Source organism: Pinus tabuliformis, chromosome J, assembly GCF_031772625.1.
Source record: "Pinus tabuliformis cultivar Carrire ecotype Pingquan chromosome J, CPIR1, whole genome shotgun sequence".
In the NCBI taxonomy this organism is placed as follows: Eukaryota; Viridiplantae; Streptophyta; class Pinopsida; order Pinales; family Pinaceae; genus Pinus; species Pinus tabuliformis.
The window spans coordinates 1,595,993,193-1,596,013,893 of record NC_142295.1 but is presented as its reverse complement, the minus strand read 5'-3'; the positions used below and the strand labels follow the sequence as shown (position 1 = coordinate 1,596,013,893).

At 37.3% G+C, this 20,701-nt stretch overlaps 1 protein-coding gene and 2 pseudogenes across 2 annotated transcripts; 2 read left to right on the top strand and 1 right to left on the bottom strand.

Annotated features, from left to right (window-relative positions):
• The first annotated feature begins 8,413 nt into the window (after positions 1 to 8,413).
• On the top strand, positions 8,414 to 12,221 carry LOC149233582 (sugar carrier protein A-like). Its single transcript, XM_089376773.1, has 2 exons — positions 8,414 to 9,373; positions 11,583 to 12,221. The coding sequence occupies exons 1-2, from the start codon at positions 8,807 to 8,809 to the stop codon at positions 12,030 to 12,032; spliced, it is 1,017 nt and encodes a 338-aa protein (XP_089232899.1). The 5' UTR covers positions 8,414 to 8,806; the 3' UTR covers positions 12,033 to 12,221.
• A 1,869-nt stretch (positions 12,222 to 14,090) lies between these two features.
• LOC149233581 (uncharacterized) lies at positions 14,091 to 15,559 on the top strand (annotated as a pseudogene).
• Positions 15,560 to 18,238: 2,679 nt separating this feature from the next.
• Positions 18,239 to 20,409, bottom strand: LOC149233580 (beta-phenylalanine coenzyme A ligase pseudogene; annotated as a pseudogene). The gene is made up of 2 exons (XR_016248487.1): positions 19,341 to 20,409; positions 18,239 to 18,390 (listed from the first exon to the last, which is right to left on the bottom strand). The product of XR_016248487.1 is annotated as a beta-phenylalanine coenzyme A ligase pseudogene (transcript).
• Between the last annotated feature and the right edge of the window lie 292 nt (positions 20,410 to 20,701).

Below are 20,701 nucleotides of genomic sequence, written 5' to 3'. Positions count from 1 at the left end.
GTGACAACAGGTATTGTATGACCAGAAGGACCAGAACTAGTATGAGATGTTATCTGAGGACTATTTGGACTAGCAGAGGCAGAAGATAAAGTATGAGTACAGAAAGGACTATTGGGACTTTGTAAACCACTGACAAAAGAACTCCAATTTGGGAGAGGTAAACCAGTTTTAGATTTAAGCAAAACTTCAAAAGGGTCAAGCTCCTTGAGCTGTTTCAAGTCCTCCTCCTCTAATAACAATTCAGAAGTAACAATTTCCCAAAACTCTTCTTTATCTTTTTGTGACACTAAAGATGAAGTATCAATGCCTCTCTTTTGTAAATCCAAAATGATACCAATAAGTTCTTCTTCGTTTTCAGACCTCAACAAAACTTCTTGAATTTTATCATCAACAATTTTATCTTCAGGACTTCTAGAAAACTCAGGAAACAAAGACTTTGAAATATTTGAAATACCTGGTATATCAGAAAATCTTTGTCTACTCCTTGAGATGATATTAGGATTCTCCACAGGACTAGGTGGGTTTGGGTCAGGATTACTCCTTGTATATCTTCCTCTCGAAGCCACCTTTTAAACTTTAAGAATTAATGGAGTCACCAAGGTAGAATGCAGCCTCGAAAACCTTTTTGAGCTCCTGCTACCTTCAGAAGTTCAATCTTAAAATTTCGGGAATGAGTAATCTTCAGGCTCCCGGCAGACGCACCAAAATGTTATCACAAAATCAAGCACTGAAGGCTGCTAATCAGTCAGACTCTGTGTAACTATTTCAAACCAGACTTTTGACTAAGGCTTAGCCTCCTTAGCCTGAGAGGGCTCTCTCAAAGGGGTTACTGATTTTAAATATTGATGAGATGGCTAACTCTTGCAAAGTAAATTTAACATATGAATTGGCTGGACAGACCTTACAAAGATTTCCATTGGGCTCATGGAGTTAATCATTATTTCAGCAAACTATAAAACCACTCATTCATGGAAGTCAGGGCATGTAATGTTTAAATACTCAAGACACCTCTCAAATAAACCTCAACTTACAAATACACACAGGAAATCAGAGCAGCAGAGTGAATTCTGAGTGATTGTGTATCTATAAAGCTGTAAAACATAAAGGATAAAACAAAACACATATATCTTGAGCATCTGAAACAATGTATGAATCCTGAGAAGAAGAAGCAGTCATTTGTATTACTGAAAACAAGTTCTTACATAAGCCAAAATAAACTCTGTTTCTCAAAAACATCCAACCCTCATTACATCAAAGTTTGATCTATATATAGAGGTACACCCTTAACTAATTTGAGCTTCCTCCTCCAGCATGAGGGGAGCTCGATGACTGCTACTAATTACCCCTATCTACCATTTAACTAACTCATTAAATACATTAAGTGCTGAGCTGTAATTACAAAGAGTCCTAACTAAACTAAAACTCTGATTTTATTCTCCTCGTAGCATGATTCTTTCTTGATCCTTGACACCTGTCTCCTTAAGGTTTGGCCGAGATAGCTGAGAGAAAGATGCAATGAACAAGCTAGCCTTGGATGCTGAATGCGCTGATGGTTCATTAATCATAAGGATAAAACCCCTGTTTTTCCGGTCCTTGTCTCCCACCATTCTTCAAAAATTAAGCAGCATGTTCCCAGCTCTTTAATACCCCAAAAATAACGAGCATCACCATATTCCCAAATGTGCTGGAAGCTTCTCTGATGGACAGGTGTGCCAAACAACTTCTCGTATGCAGCTCCCTCAAAACCCTAATCACCGAGGATAAAGTGGCTTTATAACCAAAAATCTTAAACTTAGGTTAAAAAATTTCACCTTTTGTTAAAGGTACACCTGGCATATGTTGAATGGTTGTAGCAGCTTCCTTTGATCCCTTTCATGTCACTGAGGTGTTCCCTTTGCAAATTTCTGATTCTTCTTTCTTAAAGCTTTGTTTTCAGCTCTTAAACGCATGTTCTTATTTTTCTAGCTCTGCATTTCAATGAGTTTAGCTTGGAGCTGGAACTGTCCATGTATATACATCAGCCACTGAATCTACTTGACCCACTAGGTGTTTACTACCTTTTAACACAGCTCTTCGATAGTTGGCATACCTGACTGCACGCTCCCTAGTGACATTCTTTGCTTTGGCAATTTCATCTTTTGCTGCCTCCATCTGGTTCTTTATGGCTATGATATTTCCCCCTTGGGAAATAATGACTGTTCTGTTCTTGCCTTTTTGCTTGATTTGTTTTGCCTCCTCTGTTCTAGACAGCTCTTCAACTACCTCTGTTCTGGGCATCTTTAAAACTTTCTCTCCTTTATGCAGCTTCTCAGCTTCCCTGATTTGTTTCCTTGTAACCGGCCTTCGTGGTTTGAAAATAAATTCCCCACCAGGTTCATCAAATTTTAGTCTCTTTGAAGCTTTGGACTTTTTAGTGTTCTCCGGTGATGATTGAGTTAAATCAATGTGCATTGGTTCAATGTGCACTGGTTCAACCTGCTCAAACTCAATTGCCTCAAGCAAATCACTCAAACTGGCCTTAGATATTGGACTTTCCTCAACAGCTACTGATTTGCCCTTCTCTTTGCTTAATTGACTCCTTGTTTTAACTCTTGATACTTTTTCAGACCCACTTGATCCAGGTACATCTTTCTTATGCTTGACCTCTTCTTTTGATGATGGCTGAGGTGGCTCTTTAATAACCAAGGGCTTCACTGATTTATTAAATTTAGTCTTGGTCTTCTTTTTATCCTTTACCTCCTTTCTAAGCTCAGCTATTGTGGGTTCCTCAACTAATTCTTCTCTTTCTCTAACCGGCTGTGGAGTAAGGCCTGTTTTACTCTGAAAACCAGCCATAAAGATAAAAGAGTTCCAATCCCTACCAATTTTCTGAAGACCATCCAACACTAACAGTTTCACTAAACCATGGTGAAATAATGATGTCTCACAGTCATCCTTTCTTAATTGCACTTTATCACACATTTTGCTGAGACTACGAAACAGGTAAAATGGAATATCTATGGATGCCTTACCAGTAAAGTGCAACACCAACTTAAAGTGATAGGAGTAAACCTTGTTATATCTACCCTCACAGGTTAAATACTTTTGAATGCATGTAAGAAGCAGAGCATAGTGCTCCTTAACATAACTTCTAGGCACAGCCTTTGTTAAATCCTCATTCACATATGCCTCTTTAAGAAATTCTTTGCAGGGGTTCAAATCAATTTTAAAGTTCTTAAACCACTCCTGCCCCCCTCTTGGAATCTCAGTTACATTAGCAATTGCCTCTGGAGATACTTGAAATTCTAACATAGATACTTTAGAACTTAAACCTGTAAAGTTCAAGGCAAACTCCTTTGTTACCTGAGCATGGCCACCCTGCAGCTTCTCACAGAAATTCCAACAGCCAACATCCTTGAAAGCTTTCCTGACACCTTCGTCTCTCAATGCAAGGTCCAATCCTTCAGGCTCCATTCTCTGACATCTTCCAGACCTATGCTCCTTTCTCTCCATTCCGCTTTCGAAATTTTTGCACAGAGAATGACCTCCAGCCTCAGCTCAAATGGAAAATTCAAATTTTTAGAACGCAGGCTCGCTTGAAAAAGAAACTCGGGCTCATTTGCAATTCAAATATCTTATCACACAAGCTGGCCACTTTATGCATCATTTACAAACATCATAAAACATTCATGCATGATAAAACTGTTAGAATGATTTTTATGTGCATGCCTATGGATCTATTGGTGGAGTGATGGCTCATAAGTGTTTGGGAGGTACGCCAACTGACAATAACCGGACGGAGACAATGACTCATCCCCAGATGTGACCCTTTAGGAATCTGCGCTGCAAAATGCCCGAAACTGCGATTTCGTAGCGCAGATAGTTATAAATTAGCAAAATGCGCTGCAAAATGGCTGGATGCTGACGCGCTGCGAAAAGGCTAAAACATCATTGCGCTGCAAAATCAACCAATAATACTGCGCTGCGAAAATACGGAAAGGACCAGTGACATGTACAAGATAAGACATGGCTTATGCAATTATGATGGAGGATGACCAATAGTATTAGATAATGATTCACATCAAGACCCTTTAGAAACATGATCCCTAAGTAAGAAACATAGGACAAAACCCATTTGACACCAATTTTTGACAGTGAACTTTGGACAAAAATTATATACATGTGACTGTAGTTCTAGGTGATAACAGCCGATTTCTTTTGAGATCCAAAGCTGATCCCACCAGTTTTCCCGTCATCCATCGCATCCTCGCAGTCACAGATAATATCAGTATTTCCGACATAACTATTTCCCAATGTCCCAGTATGCCAATATCACAATCGCTTCATTGTAATTTTTATTATATATGCTCATATCACAACTCTAAATCTGCGATGTGCAATGTGTGAAGTGTGATGTGCAATGTGACTATTCCCCGATCCCAAATATAACAATTCTTCGATATTGCCATTGCCCCATCGCATCACATATTTTCACATAGCATATGTCCATATCATAAATTTTCCACTGCAAAAAATATATTGCATCACAAAACTCAAATGAAGCCTTATCTTAATATTTTCCGATGCGATAGACTCAGATACATGCCCCTTTACCATTAACATTCAATCGTTATATCCCATATCGGAAAAGGTAAAAATCATGGATTGAAATTCAAGTATGGTGAAGAAACTTGCAATGCGAAACATCCGCTGAGGCATTACGTCGTATAAAATATTTTAAGGCAACCTTGGGTAATCACTATGGTATTAAAGCAATTGATAGGAAATTTGCAACAAGGTTAGATCATTTCGATTTCTCTTATATTTCAGTTTTAGATATACCACTCCATATTTAATATGAAATTTAAGACCTTCCCGTCTATACATATAAATTTCATTATCTTGGATTTGGTTTTAATTCTGGACAATTTATGGAAATGGAGTTGATATGAAACTTATAAATTTATGAGAACATTCATCGTTGCACTTCATTAAGAAGCATAATTTCATTATCATTTTTGATGGATTTGTTTTACTTTTGATTCCCTGAACACAAAGCATTATCTCCTTATAGTTTACTGCTTTCTGTGGTTTAAATAAAACAAATAATGATTTTGGGTTATAAGATTACGATTAGTTCAACTTCTTCATACTATTGATTTTAATTAAAAGAAGAAGTTAGCTAGGATTGGAGAAGATGATACCTCACAGGTAAGATTAAATGAAATTCTCCAATGGTAAGTTTCATATATCCACTTTCATTTATTTTCATTACTTTACTTTAGTTTCATTTTTGTTTTTTAAATTTTGCTAATATAAAAAAATCTGTTTTACAGCTCTTCATAAAAGCTTTCAATCCTCCACCATATCAGATTTTAAAGCCCTATACTCTTTTCCTGGTTTTCTTTTAAGAAGCCACGATAATCTTCATCGAAATAACTACACTAGGAAGTTTCTGAAGCTATAGTTTGTTTCTTTAAGCGTTCATTTTATTAAAAAATGGTTAAGATGATACTTTGAAACAAGAAGATTGACACCAGACATAAATTTTTTCATTGTGGCTGAATTTTATCATCATTGCTATCTAAAGCCTAAAACGCTATAACTTTGCAAGGTAAAATTTATCTGAATCTCGACATAAGAAGGAATGGTTACATGATTATTTTCTTTTACTTCATTTTGTTGAGACATTGGTATAAACATTTTTGTTGTAGTTTATCTTTTAAAAACTTGGATTTTTCTTTCTGCTCTTACCTTTTTATTTTTATTTTTGTTTGTTGATTTCTTTCATCAATTCAGACTAGGAATTATTTTCCTTTTATTTTTCAGTTTTGATTTTGGTGACTTTGCCATAATTTATACGAAAGGCCTTTTTGTTACCTAACAATGGTTGGCATACACAGAAAAAGAATGTTAATAGTCTACTATTGGATTTTTCTTAAATCTCTTAATAAAGTTTGTTTTTCTTATTATAAATGTAGACATACTTAGGGAAGAGATTACAAAACAAAAGAAGTTCGCAGAGTATCATAAAATCTGAGAAATTTCTTCTTTTCATCAAAATTGTAATTATTTTGAAATTTCAATATTTTATTAAGATCTTTCAAAATTCTATTATTAGTCAAGAAAAGTTATTTTTAAACCAAGTAAAGACAGTTTATAACGAAGCACCCTTAACTCTAAAATTGTCATTCTTAACTCTTAAGGAGTCAATAATTTTTCATGTCCAAAAAAGTCTTGTTTTTCTAGAGTGTAATTCAAAAATATATTTAAACTTAAAAGATAAGAGGTCTGATCATGAGCCTGCTTACCATGATCATAGGGGAAAAAGAAGCTGACATTACCAACACTGCTAAACAAACCAGGGTAATGGCTTATGATTGCAAACAATTATAAGACAAGGGGTCTCATCACGAGCCAGCTTGTTCAGTCCAATTATAACTAGCGAATGACATTGTCAACTATCTGGCTACCAGACCAGGACAATGGCTTTTAAGAACTAAAAAATAAAATCAAATACAAAGAAAATAAACATATATAAATGGATTTATCTCTAGGTCAATAATTCTAAAGTAGATGGGATTCTGAATCATTGATGATTAAAAGGTAACCTTGTCGAGACTATAGATGTTTGCTGGCAGCAGTGGCTCTACCTGTGACAAATAAGTATATTTTAAAAAGCTAAGATGTAAAGTCACCCCTACCTTATTTCTACAACTAATTAAAGACTGATATAAAGTTATGAGATATTTTGATTTATGAGGAATTTTAAGAAAAATTATAGTTAGATGATTCTTGTTTTTATTCAAACTAATGAACCTAGTCAAACATTTCAAAAATAATTCTCTCTTCTTTAATTATTTTTACTTTAATTTTAGGAATATCTCATTCATATAAAACAAAGATAACTAGTTCTTCTCCCGTGTGTCGCTATTGTTGTGGTAAAACACAACCCCCCATATTTTTTATTTTATGTAATCAAATAATGGGGACCCTTTCTATAAATTTTTGGCTAAGAATCTTTTTATTTTTTTATTTTCATTTAAGATTGTCTTACAATTTTGTCATTTTTTTATTTTCAGCGGATTTCTATTTTGATTGTTTCATTGAATCCAACTTTTCACAAACTTTCCATCGATAATTGTTTCGACTCATTTGGTCAACCGGGTTGTAAATGGCACTCCTTTGAAGTTTGATAGTTTCTTGCATGGACTAAAAATGTAAATAATTGTATAATATTTCAATTTTCGTAGTTGATTAAGATCAATAGTCATTCATTGTAAATATTGGCTTTTAGTTAACTTTTATTAATTTTTCATTTTTTTCCCAACGGTCCTACAAAATGACCGAGCTAATATAATGGATGAAATCATGTTTCGAGATCTTCGTAATTTACTCCAATTTATTATTTTAAGACAAAATTCTAAGACCGGATTCTCAAAATGCAAAATATCTATAGTTCAATTTGTAGGATTAATAATTCACATAGCCCCCTCATCTTCATTAATTTAATAGCCCCCGAGACCCAAATCACAAAAAAAAAACTTATAAAAAGAAAAAAAAACATTTCTCGCAAAAAACATATCTCATATCACAAACAAAATTTCTTGCAAAAATATTTTCTCGCAAAATATTATTGCAAAAAACTTAAACGTTAAGCGTGAACATTTAAACATGCGATATGCGATAAACCGATGGGATAAAAGGCTTTAATCTAAGTTTTTATTGATCGCCTTATGCCTCTCATCCCTCCCCTCACTCACCCTCATGTCACCCCACCTCACACTCCACTCACCTTATCCCTCCATAAACTCACGTGAGCCTCCTTATAACTCCATCCCTCACCTCTCCTCACCTCCATTATCACTTATTTATAATAAGTTGATTCTAATGATTTGTTTTTATTTCAGATTGATTCCAATGGTTGGTGAATTAATTTTTTAAATAAATATTATATTTGTATTATAATAGTTATATTATAATTATAATATTAATTATAATTTTAATATAATTTGAATTATAATATTAATTATATTTTAAAAATTAATTTTTTCAAATCATTTTTATATTAATTTAATTTTGTAATTTTAATTAATTTTTAAACTAAATGGGCATTAATTAAAATTAATTGTATATATTAGTTAACTAATAATTAAGTTAGAATTAATTAGTAAATAATTACGCCGTAAGGCGTTTCCCTCTGAAGTGAACTTTCCTAAAATCCACCTGTCATCCCTATGCGCCGTTAGATTATGTGTTAGACGATCAGATGATTGTTAATCCTTCGATCAATGGAAGGTAGTTGGAACGGTTCACGATATTTACTTGATCAGCGTTCAACTTTCTGAGCGCTCGAAGAAAAAATCCGTTACTGTTTCCTCCCTGGCTATCGCGTGAGCAGTGCAAGGAGTGTTTCAAATGGATTATACAGAGAATCATGGCGGTGCAGCTCAAGGCCAGTGTTGTAAGCGGAGGCATCTGTTTTCTTGTGGGTGCAGCTCTCAACGCCGGCACCATCAGCTTAGGCATGCTCATTATTGGGCGCATAATGCTTGGAGTGGGAATAGGCTTCACAAATCAGGTTGGCTTGTATGGGTTGTGGGCTCAATGATTTCGAAAGAGTTTCTCCAAGATATATTGATAAAAGCACGCATTACTCAAGCTTTAGACATTTGGCTTTGAATTGGAGTGATTTGAGTTACAGAGTTTTTTGTTTAGATATGAATGCCTTGGGTTTACAGAGCTTTTTGTTTGAATTTGTGTCAAGGGTGTTCCTCTGTACCTCTCAGAGTTAGCACCACCAAAATTCCGCGGAGGGCTTAATATAATGTTCCAGTTGGCCACAACACTCGGGATCTTCACAGCAAATATGGTTAATTATGGGACTCAGCACATAAAAACTTGGGGATGGCGTCTCTCTCTGGGCTTGGCTGCAGGTCCTGCACTTTTGATGACCGTTGGAGGGATGTTCCTTCCTGATACCCCCAACAGTCTGATAGAACGTGGTCATCTGGAGAAAGGCAGAGCTGTCCTGGAGAAGATCAGGGGCACTAGGAATGTAGAAGCAGAGTATGAGGATATGGTCGATGCAGCCGCACTGGCTAAATTCATCAGGCATCCATTCAGGAATATTTTAGAGAGGAGGAATCGGCCACAGGTTGTGATGGCAATCTGTATGCCAATGTTTCAGATTTTGACTGGAATCAATTCAATATTGTTCTATGCCCCTGTCCTTTTCGGCAGTTTGGGCTTTGGTGCAAATGCTTCCCTCTACTCGTCTGTCATGACTGGAGCTGTTCTTGTAGCTTCAACCCTTGTATCTATTGCCACTGTTGACAGGTGGGGGCGCAGAGCCCTGCTACTTAGTGGGGGTATTCAGATGATAGTCTGTAAGGTAAGACTAAAACGCACAGAGGTAGTCTCTGTTCTTCTTTTTCACAGCATTTCATGTTTCCTGTTTTTAAGAATGACAATATATATCTTAGACCTGGTAATTGAGCTGCCAAAGCTCAAGAATCATGACCCATGTTCTAACCATGGATTGGGAGGTCCCCAATAGACAGGGAATACCAGTTCCTATCCATTTTCTGAGATTTCCTGTTCTTCAAATCTAGAAACCGAATGGAAGTTGTTACACAGTAATTTTTCACTGCCTTCCTGTCAGTCACCCTGCTGTGCCAATCACTAAGCTTCATGCCTTCTGAACTGGCCCAAAAACCCATTTTCCTAAAGTTTTATTCATCAGCGCGTCTGTTTGCAAAATACCCGCGATGACTGGCGCTCCATAGTGTATTCCGCGCGCTGCCAGCTCGGAAGGACATCACTTTTCCGCGCTGGTCGCCAGCGCGCCTTTCCCGTGTTCTTCTGCGCTGACATGACTGTCCTAGTTATGTAGACGCGGCGACATCGCGTCAGTTGCCTCATAATCCGCGCTGATCCAGTTTGGGCGAATTTGTTCAAACAACCAGCCTTCCAGATAACTCCAGGATTGGTTGTTAGCTTTGTGAATGTCGACTCCCTTCTATGGCATGTCTGTTCGACCCTTTGCAACCATTTCCCTCAAGGATAAGCTCATCCTTCCACCCTTTTAGGAGGCTCCTTCTCCTACATATACTTCTACCATTACCATGAGCAGCTAGTTAGACATAGCTTGGATTGTATAGATCTTATAGTGCTCAGATTGCTGCTACTATAGGTATTTGGTGTGCTAGGTGTGGAAGTGGTTGATTGCTTAGGGAAGGTTGTTTTGTGTTGCTTGTATGTGAGAGAGAGTTGTTTGTCTTGGGAGAATCATCCTCAAAGGTGAATGCTTGAGATACATGCTGACTGGCCCCTCCTGAGAAGGTTACCGACGTCAGAACATTTGGTTGTACTCTTCTCTATTCTGATTAATAATAGATGACTGCTATTATTGTTCCATTCTCGTTTGTACTTGCAATGGTTGAATGTGAATTACATCTTTTCTGACTGATGTATGGTTGCTTTTACTAGATTTCACGCTTGCGTTTGTTTCCTCTTCGTGTGTGCAGGTATCTATTCGCGGAGATCGCGGAGGATTGTGACCAGCGAAAGTGAAGGAGCGAAGGAAACATCTCTTCGTCAAACGACAACGCAGGAATCCAAGTAGGTGCTCTTTACCTCTTGTTTAATTGTAATTAGGAACATGCATAGCAGCATTGTTTGATTGTTGCTAGACCCTTGCTGGGCTAGTAGGGATCGCCTCTATCCGTAGAGGGGATTTACCTCTCCAACAGAAGTGATGATCTCTTATCGATTATTAGGGTCAGAAAAGTTTTAAACCATGGGAATTGCATTGGTCTCTTACTTTTACACCAGCTAAACAAAGCCCCAGATAACATGCTTTCTTCTTTATTTGAGTTTTCTGCAACCATGGTAGCTCTCCATGCCCGAGTCCTTTTGTGACCTGTCTCGCTTACATTTTCAGAGCTGAATAGGAAACCAGAGTTCTTGCCTGCAGCAGCTGAGTGAGGTGAGAACGGAGCTTGAACAAACATGCTTCAATTATCTTGATGAATGCCTTTATTCACCACAGAAGTCCCTATTACTTCTGAAATGTTATTGTTACAGAAATTCCTGTTAATTTATGGAAAAAAACTTGGATATAAATTCTCCAATTAAATTAGAAATTTACTTAGCCAGTGTGATTCAAAATTGCGGGGAGGCATTGCATTGTACCAACCACAACTACTGGGATGTGGGATTTAAAATGGAATGGAGGGGATAACATTGATGTGAGATTTAAAATTGGGTGGAGGGGATAACATCCCATTATATCAGCAACAACCACTAGGATGTGCAAAATGAGATGAATTGTAAGTTTGTAACCCCATCTTCTAAGTAGCTTGGAAGGAGAGATTTTATAGTCCGTCCAAGTTGCAACAAGGACACACGAATCTGTTTCCAGAGTTCTTAAATCTAAATCCCTTCATTAATCTGGGAAATTGACTGCACTGCACAAATGAAGTTGACCATATTTTCATTTGATCCCGAAATAATTAGTAGCAGATTATAGAGATTTTTCCCTTTATTGTTGGATTGTTTACTGTTGGATTCATCAATAATAATGTTATCCTTTTTCATAGGTTTCTGTTGCCATAATCTTGGGCCTAAAGTTTGGAGGGGACAAAGTACTATCCAAAGGCTTCTCAACGTTGTTGGTGGCAACCTTCTGCTTATTTGTGGCTGCATTTGGGTGGTCATGGGGTCCTCTTGGATGGACCGTGCCGAGTGAAATTTTCCCACTAGAAACACGTTCTGCTGGACAGGCGATAACAGTCTCTGTGAACCTTCTTTTCACATTTGCAATTGTGCACGTCTTCCTATCTCTTTTATGCACATTCAGGTACGGGATTTTCCTATTCTTTGTGGGCTGGATTTGTATCATGACTGCCTTTGTGTACCTCTTCTTGCCAGAAACCAAGGGTGTACCCATTGAAGAAATGATTTTTGAATGGAGAAAGCACTGGTTTTGGAAGAAAATAGTTCCTTGCGTCGAGGAGGGGGCACCAAAAGGAAAACTACCAGAACTGTAATTCACTTAAAGAATAACTTAGTTTAGTTTAGTAATTCACTTAAAGAATAACTTAGTTTGGGAGGTTTTTCATTTGTTTATTGTAATTTACAAGTCTATTTCAGTAGCTTTTGTCTCCACTTCCGGAGAATTGTCAAGAAAGTTCAGGAAAAGTGATGGATTTTCTGTGATGGTTTTTTTTGTTTCTGGAGTTCAATGCGTTATGAATTTCTGAATACAAAACATCAAAATTATCATCACCAAAATGATCATTCATAGACGAACATGACTGCAATGATTTTACACCCTAAATAAAATTTGTCAATGGTATCAATCACTGTTTCTCAATCTCAATAAATCATTTATGCTTTCTTTTCATCCCTGATGAGGGATGATGATGAGTGAAGTGCCAGAAAAGTTGTTTACTGTTTCAGTGATTTTTCCATTCTTTTTGTTTACTAATTGAGCAACGTTTGATATTGTGGGAGCCTTTATCACTGTTGAGGGCAATACCACATTCACTAGGCATTAAAACAACCTCTCTGCTGTCTTTCTGAGGCTGGGAAAATGCAGAGAGGTTGATCTTCATATTGGAAATTATAGAGCATACTATTTTTATTACTAACATTGGGTATGCTTTTCAGATTTTCAAGTCCAGGTTGGTTAAGAGCTCAGATTCTGGATTGCAACCAAAGTCTAAAAACAGGGCACATAGGGAGATCCCAGGCATCAAAGATATGGATGCTAAGACTCCAAAGATCCCTGGGTGGTGCTCACTCTGTGATGTTACCTGTAGCACAAAGGAAGTTCTTCACAAACAACATGTGTTTGGGAAGAAGCACCAGTCCAGGTTAAAAAAGTTGAAGGAAAAGGGTTCAGAAGATGTAGTAAAGCCACAAAAAAAGTAGCCACAAGGACTGGTGGGGTGGTGTTCTCTTTGTGAGGTTAACTGTGGAAGCCTAGAAAATCTTCATGAGCTACATATGTCAGGGGAAAAAACACCTGTCCATGTTAGGAATGGCAAAGACAAAGGAGCAGGAGACAATAGAGACTGGCAAAGACAATGTTCTTGGAAAAAGAAAAGATGATTCAGTGAAGGAAGAAAGAGATATGCCATCCAAGAAACGCCACAAGTTACATAAAGGAGATGCTGCCCATGCCTAGCTTACAGAGGATGGAAATTCTGAAGCCCATTTACTGGTCTATGGTGAGACAGAAAGTGTTGCTGGTCGCAAAGTTGCGGAAGAAGCTTTTGTCAAAGCTCAAGATGAAGGGGCAGATTAAATGTTCCAAGATTTCAACCTGTTGAGTGTAAAATGGTCTGTGTTTTAGGTTTTGTGGACATTAGATTTCAAAATTTTCTTTAAGGTTTTGTGACAGTTGAGACACTTCAGGATTGCAGAACAGAAATCCCTAGAGATTCATAAGAAATGTTTTTGAACATGCTGGAATTAAATATTACGTAGGGTTGAGTTTCAAAAATTTTGATGTGATTCATAAGAAATGTTTTTGAACATGCTGGAATTAAATATTGTGTAGGGTAGGATTTAGAAAATTTTGATGTGATTCTGAACTTTCCCTATGTAAATAGTTCTTAAGGTGGCTGTGATTACAAAAGAAATTGATTAACCTCTTTGCAAGTTAATTCGTTTATCCTTTCAACGTTGAAAGGTTTTTAGAGAAGGTTCTCTGTAGCAAGGGGCCTCTATAGAGCTGAACTGGGATCAACAAACAGAGCGAGATGTTTCCATTTGTGTTGGTAAATTGTCTTCTGAGAAAATTCATCTGTATAAACTTGATGGAAATATCGCTTCTCCAGGTACTCAGTGTTCAGTTTACATTACAGTCTCCCATGCAACATTTCTTGCAAGTGCCTAGATGGGTAGATTCACGTGTTGGCTCCAGAAAGGTTCAGTTTATTAATGTGTACTAAGTTCTTTTGTTGCAATTTTTATGTAACTCAGGAACAAATGACCGAAAGAGGAACAACCCCGAGGATCAACCAACAGAGCAAGATGTTTCCACTTCTGGTGGTAAATTTTCTTCTATACAGATTCATGTGCCCAGTGGAGTGTCCCAAATGGATTATACAGAGAATCATGGTGGTGCAAGGGCTCCTTTATCAAGGTTATCTTCAGGCCACATTTATTACACACTGGAATCTCTGCAAGGTGTTACAACTCTTCCCCCTTACCATTCTCATCAACATCGTTGCCTTCCTTGGTGTTTGCTCTCCGTCAATCTATCCCCATTCACATGGGAGGCAGGGAAATTCTGCCTACCCTTTATCCTCGATTGGTACCCATGACCTCAGAGACACGATGATTAGGGATACCTACAAACAACCCATTACTGACAGAGAACCCACTTTGAATATTATGAATTATGGGGCAGAGCCTATTGGATATTCCATTGGCCATTTGCAGAGCTTGAACCGATCTGTGAATCCAACTCAGCAATATCAACAACAAGAATTTGTTAATCAAACTTCACCTCCACCTCAGGTCTATCAACATTAGTCACGCCAACAAGAGGTATTTGTTTTTTATTCAAATTTCCATTGCGGATTGTGCAATGTATCCATCCTTTTTCATTCACTTCTTAGCCTCTCAACTTTGAACTTTGTTTTCTGATTTAGCAGTGTATCCATTCTTTTTCTACCTTTTCTTATTGTGCCAGAAAAGTTTTTTACTATTTTAGTAATTTGTCCATTCTTTTTGTTTACAAATTGAGGAATTTTTGATATTGTGGGAGCCTTTATCACTGTTGAGGGCAATACCACATTCACTAGGCATTAAAACAACCTCTCTGCTATGTTTCTGAGGTTGGGAAAATGCATAGAGGTTGATCTTCATATTGGAAATTATAGAGCATACTATTTTTATTACTAACATTGGGTATGCTTTTCAGATTTTCAAGTCCAGGTTGGGTAAGAACTCAGATTCTGGATTGCAACCAAAGTCTAAAAACAGGGCACATAGGGAGATCCCAGGCATCAAAGATATGGATGCTAAGACTCCAAAGATCCCTAGGTGGTGCTCACTCTGTGATGTTACCTGTAGCACAAAGGAAGTTCTTCACAAACAACATGTGTTTGGGAAGAAGCACCAGTCCAGGTTAAAAAATTTGAAGGAAAAGGGTTCAGAAGATGTAGTAAAGCCACAGAAAAAGCAGCCACAAGGACTGGTGGGGTGGTGTTCTCTTTGTGAGGTTAACTTTGGAAGACTAGAAAATCTTCATGAGCTGCATATGTCAGGGAAAAAACACCTGTCTATGTTAGGAATGGCAAAGACAAAGGAGCAAGAGACAGCAGATACTCGAAAAGACAATGTTCTTGGAAAAAGAAAAGATGAATCAGCGAAGGAAGAAAGGGATATGCCATCCAAGAAACGCCACAAGTTACATAAAGGAGATGTTTCCCATTTCCAGCTTACAGAGGATGGAAGTTCTGAAGCCCATTTACCAGTCTATGGTGAGACAGAAAGTGTTGCTGGTCGCAAAGTTGAGGAAGAAGCTTTTGTCAAAGCTCAAGATGAAGGGGCAGACTAAATGTTCCAAGCTTTCAACCTGTTCAGCGTAAAATGGTCTGTGTTTTAGGTTTTGTGGACATTAGATTTCATAATTTTCTTTAAGGTTTTGTGATAGTTGAGACACTTCAGGATTGCAAAACAGAAATCCCTGGAGATTCATAAGAAATGTTTTTGAACATGCTGGAATTAAATATTATGTAGGGTTGAATTTCGAAAATTTTGATGTGATTCATAAGAAATGTTTTTGAACATGCTGGAATTAAATATTGCGTAGGGTAGGATTTAGAAAATTTTGATGTGATTCTGAACTTTCCATATGTAAACAGTTCTTAAGGTGGCTATGATTACGAAAGAAATTGATTAACCTCTTTGCAAGTTAATTCGTTTATCCTTTCAGAATAAATTCCAGCAGTGAGTTCATGAGAAATAAGTCCCCAACCCTTCCCAGAAACATAAGGAGTAACATCCCCTTACCAATGCAATCAGTGGCTCGTCCATTGCAGAATGTCAGACATCTACCTCTACAAATGCATCCAGGACAGGTTGTTGGGCCGCCACCTGTGTCACAGTCATTACCATCAGAGACTCCATGCAGTAGCAATTGCGCAGGAAACAACTTAGGAGTCCTTGGAGCGACATGTCCCAGCAGTGCAGTTTCCTCAACTCCGACCCCAATCCGACCTGATGCCACTACAACAGAGCAACTCCCGATGCCAATCTCACTTGATGCCCCTGCAATAGAGCAACATGTCCCGGCCCCTATCCGACCTGATGCCCCTGCAACAGAGCAACATGTCCCAAGGTGCAGTTCCATTAACTCTAGGCCCAATCCAACTCAATGCCAGAGCAACATGCCCTAGGAATGTAGTTCCATTAACTCCAAACCCAATCCGATTAACATGTCCCAAAGGTGCGGCTCCATTAACTCCAACCCAATCCCAAAGCAACATTATTCCATAAAAACAGTTCCATTTACTTCAATCGCAATACTATCAACATGTCCCAAGGGTGTAGTTCTATTAATTGTAGCCCCAATGTGACCCAATGAAGAATTTGTTGCTATTTTGTTGAACACATATCTAGGCTGTCCTTTGGTAGCAATTAGTGTTGGAACTTGGCAGGTTCATGCTTCTTCGTGAGACCAATATAAATGTATTGTTTCAATGTCGTTGGTGGCAGATTTATGCAACATATTTGATCATTTAAGTTTAACAGATTTGCCTTTTCTTTTCCTACAAAGAATTTGCTCTTTATATGTGCTGGAGTTATTGGGATATTCTTTAGGAACTAGCAAGCATGGAAATTTATATTTTTAAATCCCTAATTCTCCTCATCATTTGCAAATTGTTCGTCTGCATCTATGCTCAGAGAAGACAACTTAGCTTCAGAACGTTTGTAAGACAAAAAATGAAAATTTTAGCAAATATGGAGGTAATAATAAATGCCCTGTGATGTCAGAACAATGTTTTCTTGGGTTTCTTTTGAGCAATAGCATTAGAGAGCTGTATATTGGTGAGGGACCTTTAACCCAACGCATCAGTGGCTTCATACAGGTGTGATTGGGGGTGCTCATATTTGTAGGCAGAAGAAAGGAATGTCATTGATACATTTGTGATTATTGCTTTCAAAAGAGCTCTCTGCAGGGTTATTGATCCTAGGTCTGGCATTTACAAAATGTGACTCAGCTTTTGAAAATGAGGTAATATTCTTTGCATTTTTAGAAAAGAAAGAAAAATTGAACACTTGTTTTTGCAATGGCAGAGTATGGATATGTTGTTTGCATGATATCAAGGGAAATATCTTATTCAGCTGACGTATTCCTTACATTCCCGTGCTATTTGTAATCGTGTTGTTAAGATACTTAATAGTTTTCTTATGCACAACACTCATGTGAAATTTGCTAATAGTGATTTCTGGTCAAGTTTCCCAACAAATCTATTTGTACCCTGAATGGCAGTCACTCTTTTATCATAGAAATTTATACTTGAAAAGTGCTGATATTACATTCATAATAAGGCCTCATGCTAATTGGAAATTAGTCTTGAATCCCTACAAATTACACAATTTAATTTATGTCATAATGGAACCATTTTTACACCCAGTTTGATGATTTTTTGCATCTGTTCGAGATATTCAACTCTATTTCTTCAGATTGAATGTGATTGTGGGAAGTCATGAAGTCGTTGTCGATGATGGTCAGTGTAATAGTTCTATTGTATTTGGCAACAATGTTGAAGATCCAGTAGCTGCTCTTAATGTAAAAGGCTGGAACAACTCTTGATTTTGTTTTTGGGAGGTATCGTCTTTTCTTCTCCCCATAAAGATATAAGCTACGGAGGATGAGTGGATGGCTATAATGACTTTGAATGTGTAGTAATCCTCTAGATGGTATTTATTGTGAGAATGTCATGCACTTGAAAAGGTTTCCAAATCAAAAGATACCGCAGCTTGGATGTACACATTCTTAAGGAGAAGGCCATAATAAAGGGTTCGTCTTCCTCATTATCTGTATTAAAGATCCTCTGCATACATGCCAATGAAGAATTTGTTGCTTCTAATTCAGCAGGAGCAACCTACAATACCATGTACCAAAAATTTTTATCTTACGGCTGAGTTTAAGAAGAATTTACCTAATTGTTTGCAAAAGTTTAGCAGAATACACATATTAACAAGTTAAGACTTCTCAAAGAGATGTAGGTCACCCCTGGTAATTGTTATATTTGATCAACTCTTTCAATATGTCCACTACAAAGATGTAACCATCATCATCAATGTAACAAAGATCACCTGTTCGTAGCCAGCCATCCACATCCAGAGCAGAAGTAGTAGCTTCTGGATTGTTCAAATAACCTACAGTAAAATAAATGACAGTGTCAAAATGTAGAATAATGAACCCTGAAGGAAAGGATCAGATTGTAAATTATTCATCATTCTAAATACCGTTGTTTCACTTATTTATCAGAAACCCTGCAACAAAAGTAAAATCAGATTTTGAAGGTGTGTCATCTCACCCTTAAATATTTCGTTATTAAAGGGAAACAACACATTTCCACAATCCTTATTTTCAAGAAGTTTTCTGGTCTAAAAGAAATAATTTTCTCAGGAACATCAAGCTAAGTTCAAGTATATATGTTACCCAGAGTGGGAAAACAGGAAGGAAACTGTAAATGGGGTCATAGAGTTTTGTGGGAGAAATGGGAATAGAGGGTTTGAGTAAAAAGGCCTGAACAGACCACCATCTTGGCATATATTATGCATACAAAATTGATGAATAAGTTCAAATCACCATGTTTGTTTTAGAATAGTGGGTAGTTAAATAATGTGTATCTTTTCAGAGTGGAGTTTTCTCTAGAAAAGGTTAATGCTAAAATTCATTATGCGGACTATCATGAAAATCGTTAATTTTATGATGACAAAGACCGAATTGAATATTTAGTCTCAGGTAGTAGAGCATTTGGCTAGTGTGTGAAATTTAGTCCCGATCTGGTTACTGATTTAAATTCTGTAGTACCTCTCTAACACCTCAGCCCTCTTCAGAGCCATGAACTCCTAGTAAAATAAAGTACTTAATTGAGTACTTCTATAGAACAGGATTGGATGCTTCCCATTTTATAGCTCTATTTTGTTTTATGCCATAGGGTAAATATCTTTGATAGCATAGTTTACTTCTTGGTCCATGGCAGTTTTACTACTTATATTGGGTCCAAGGATGTGTTTGGTTCATTGATATTATAGTAAAATACATTTCATGATATCAAATTTTCATTTTATGAAGGAAATAATGTTTATGAAGCACATACCTTTCATAACAATGGGACCGTGAAGCCACAATTCTCCTCTATTGTTTGGAGGTAGAGGAGTCCCAGAATCAGGATCAATTATTTTTGCTTCAATATTTGGAGTCAACAAGCCAACTGATCCATAGTGCCTACTTTCTTCTTCACCATCTAAATATGCTGCTACTACTGTGGTTTCCATGAGCCCATAGCCCTACAAAACTTCTTGCAACATGACTAAAGAAAGAGCATAACGTAGGTGTAATCTCACCAAAATAGTTAGGTACTATGTCTAGATTCTAATGCCAGGAATAGCAAGGGTAAAGATGATAGGACCTATCTTACAGTTTGATTCAATGTTAGATTGGGAAACCTCGATGGGCATATGCACAATAAGATTTTTTTCCTGATGATGAACCTTAGTAGAAGTTCAAAACGCATCGATCCTAAAACTTGATGTGATTTATCCAAGAGAATTTTGCTTTAATAAGAATTAAGTCTATGAATCTCAAATTCCCAATCATCCAAGATGCAACAATGTAGTCCCAAAGACCAGAACCGCCATTTTAGACAAGAAGAGTCAAACTACCCACCATGAGGGAATGAACAGGAGGGGCGTGAGGATACACCAAGAGTTTTTAATCTGGCCAGTAGCCACAATTATGGTGTAAAACCCTGTGTTGATATTAGCTCTCATGAGTGCAAATTTGATGTTAAAAGATTTCCAGAAGTTATGCTATAATATTGTATCTAATAATAAAATGAATAATTATTACAAATGAATGGTTACATTAGGGTTCTGGGGAGTTTGAATAGCAATAAACCATAAAATAAAGTAAATGCCCTATTACCTCTCAAAACCACCATCTTCAGGTGTTAAGCCTTGAACCAATTTGAGGCAGCCCTAGGGCCCATAACAGTGCTGCCCACTACCACCACAACGGCTACACCTTTCAAACCTTTCACTATTGCCTTTTGTGAGGGCTATGGAGTTGAATGATGAATGAGTGGGTTTGAAGTGGCAATGAATAAATTCAATGGGTTATCTTGCTTTAGATAAATCCCGAAGGATGAGCCCCCTTGCCCTGGGAACTTAAGAAATATGTTAGTTGAAGGTGAACTGATTCCTTGATGGGTTGCAACTTTAATACATGAATCAGATCAAAATGATCCCCACATAGTAGATGAGGCAATTCAAACGGATAAGTATTATGAGAACCAATGAAAGAATTGGGATGATTTTTATAAGAAGTGGAAGTAGGAAAAAAGCAATAATAAGGTTATAGGCTCTATTTTTTTTATATACCTACAATGCTCCCTAGCTAAACCAAATTGCTCAAAGTAGGACACAATACACAAAAATTCATAAGGAAGAGGAAAAGAAT

Bases quoted from the DNA above. Each gene is read 5' to 3' on its own strand.
- LOC149233582 (XM_089376773.1), top strand. From the start codon at position 8,807: ATGTTCCAGTTGGCCACAACACTCGGGATCTTCACAGCAAATATGGTT. The intron at 9,374-11,582 runs GTAAGACTAAAA...CCTTTTTCATAG, and splicing joins TTCAGATGATAGTCTGTAAG to GTTTCTGTTGCCATAATCTT.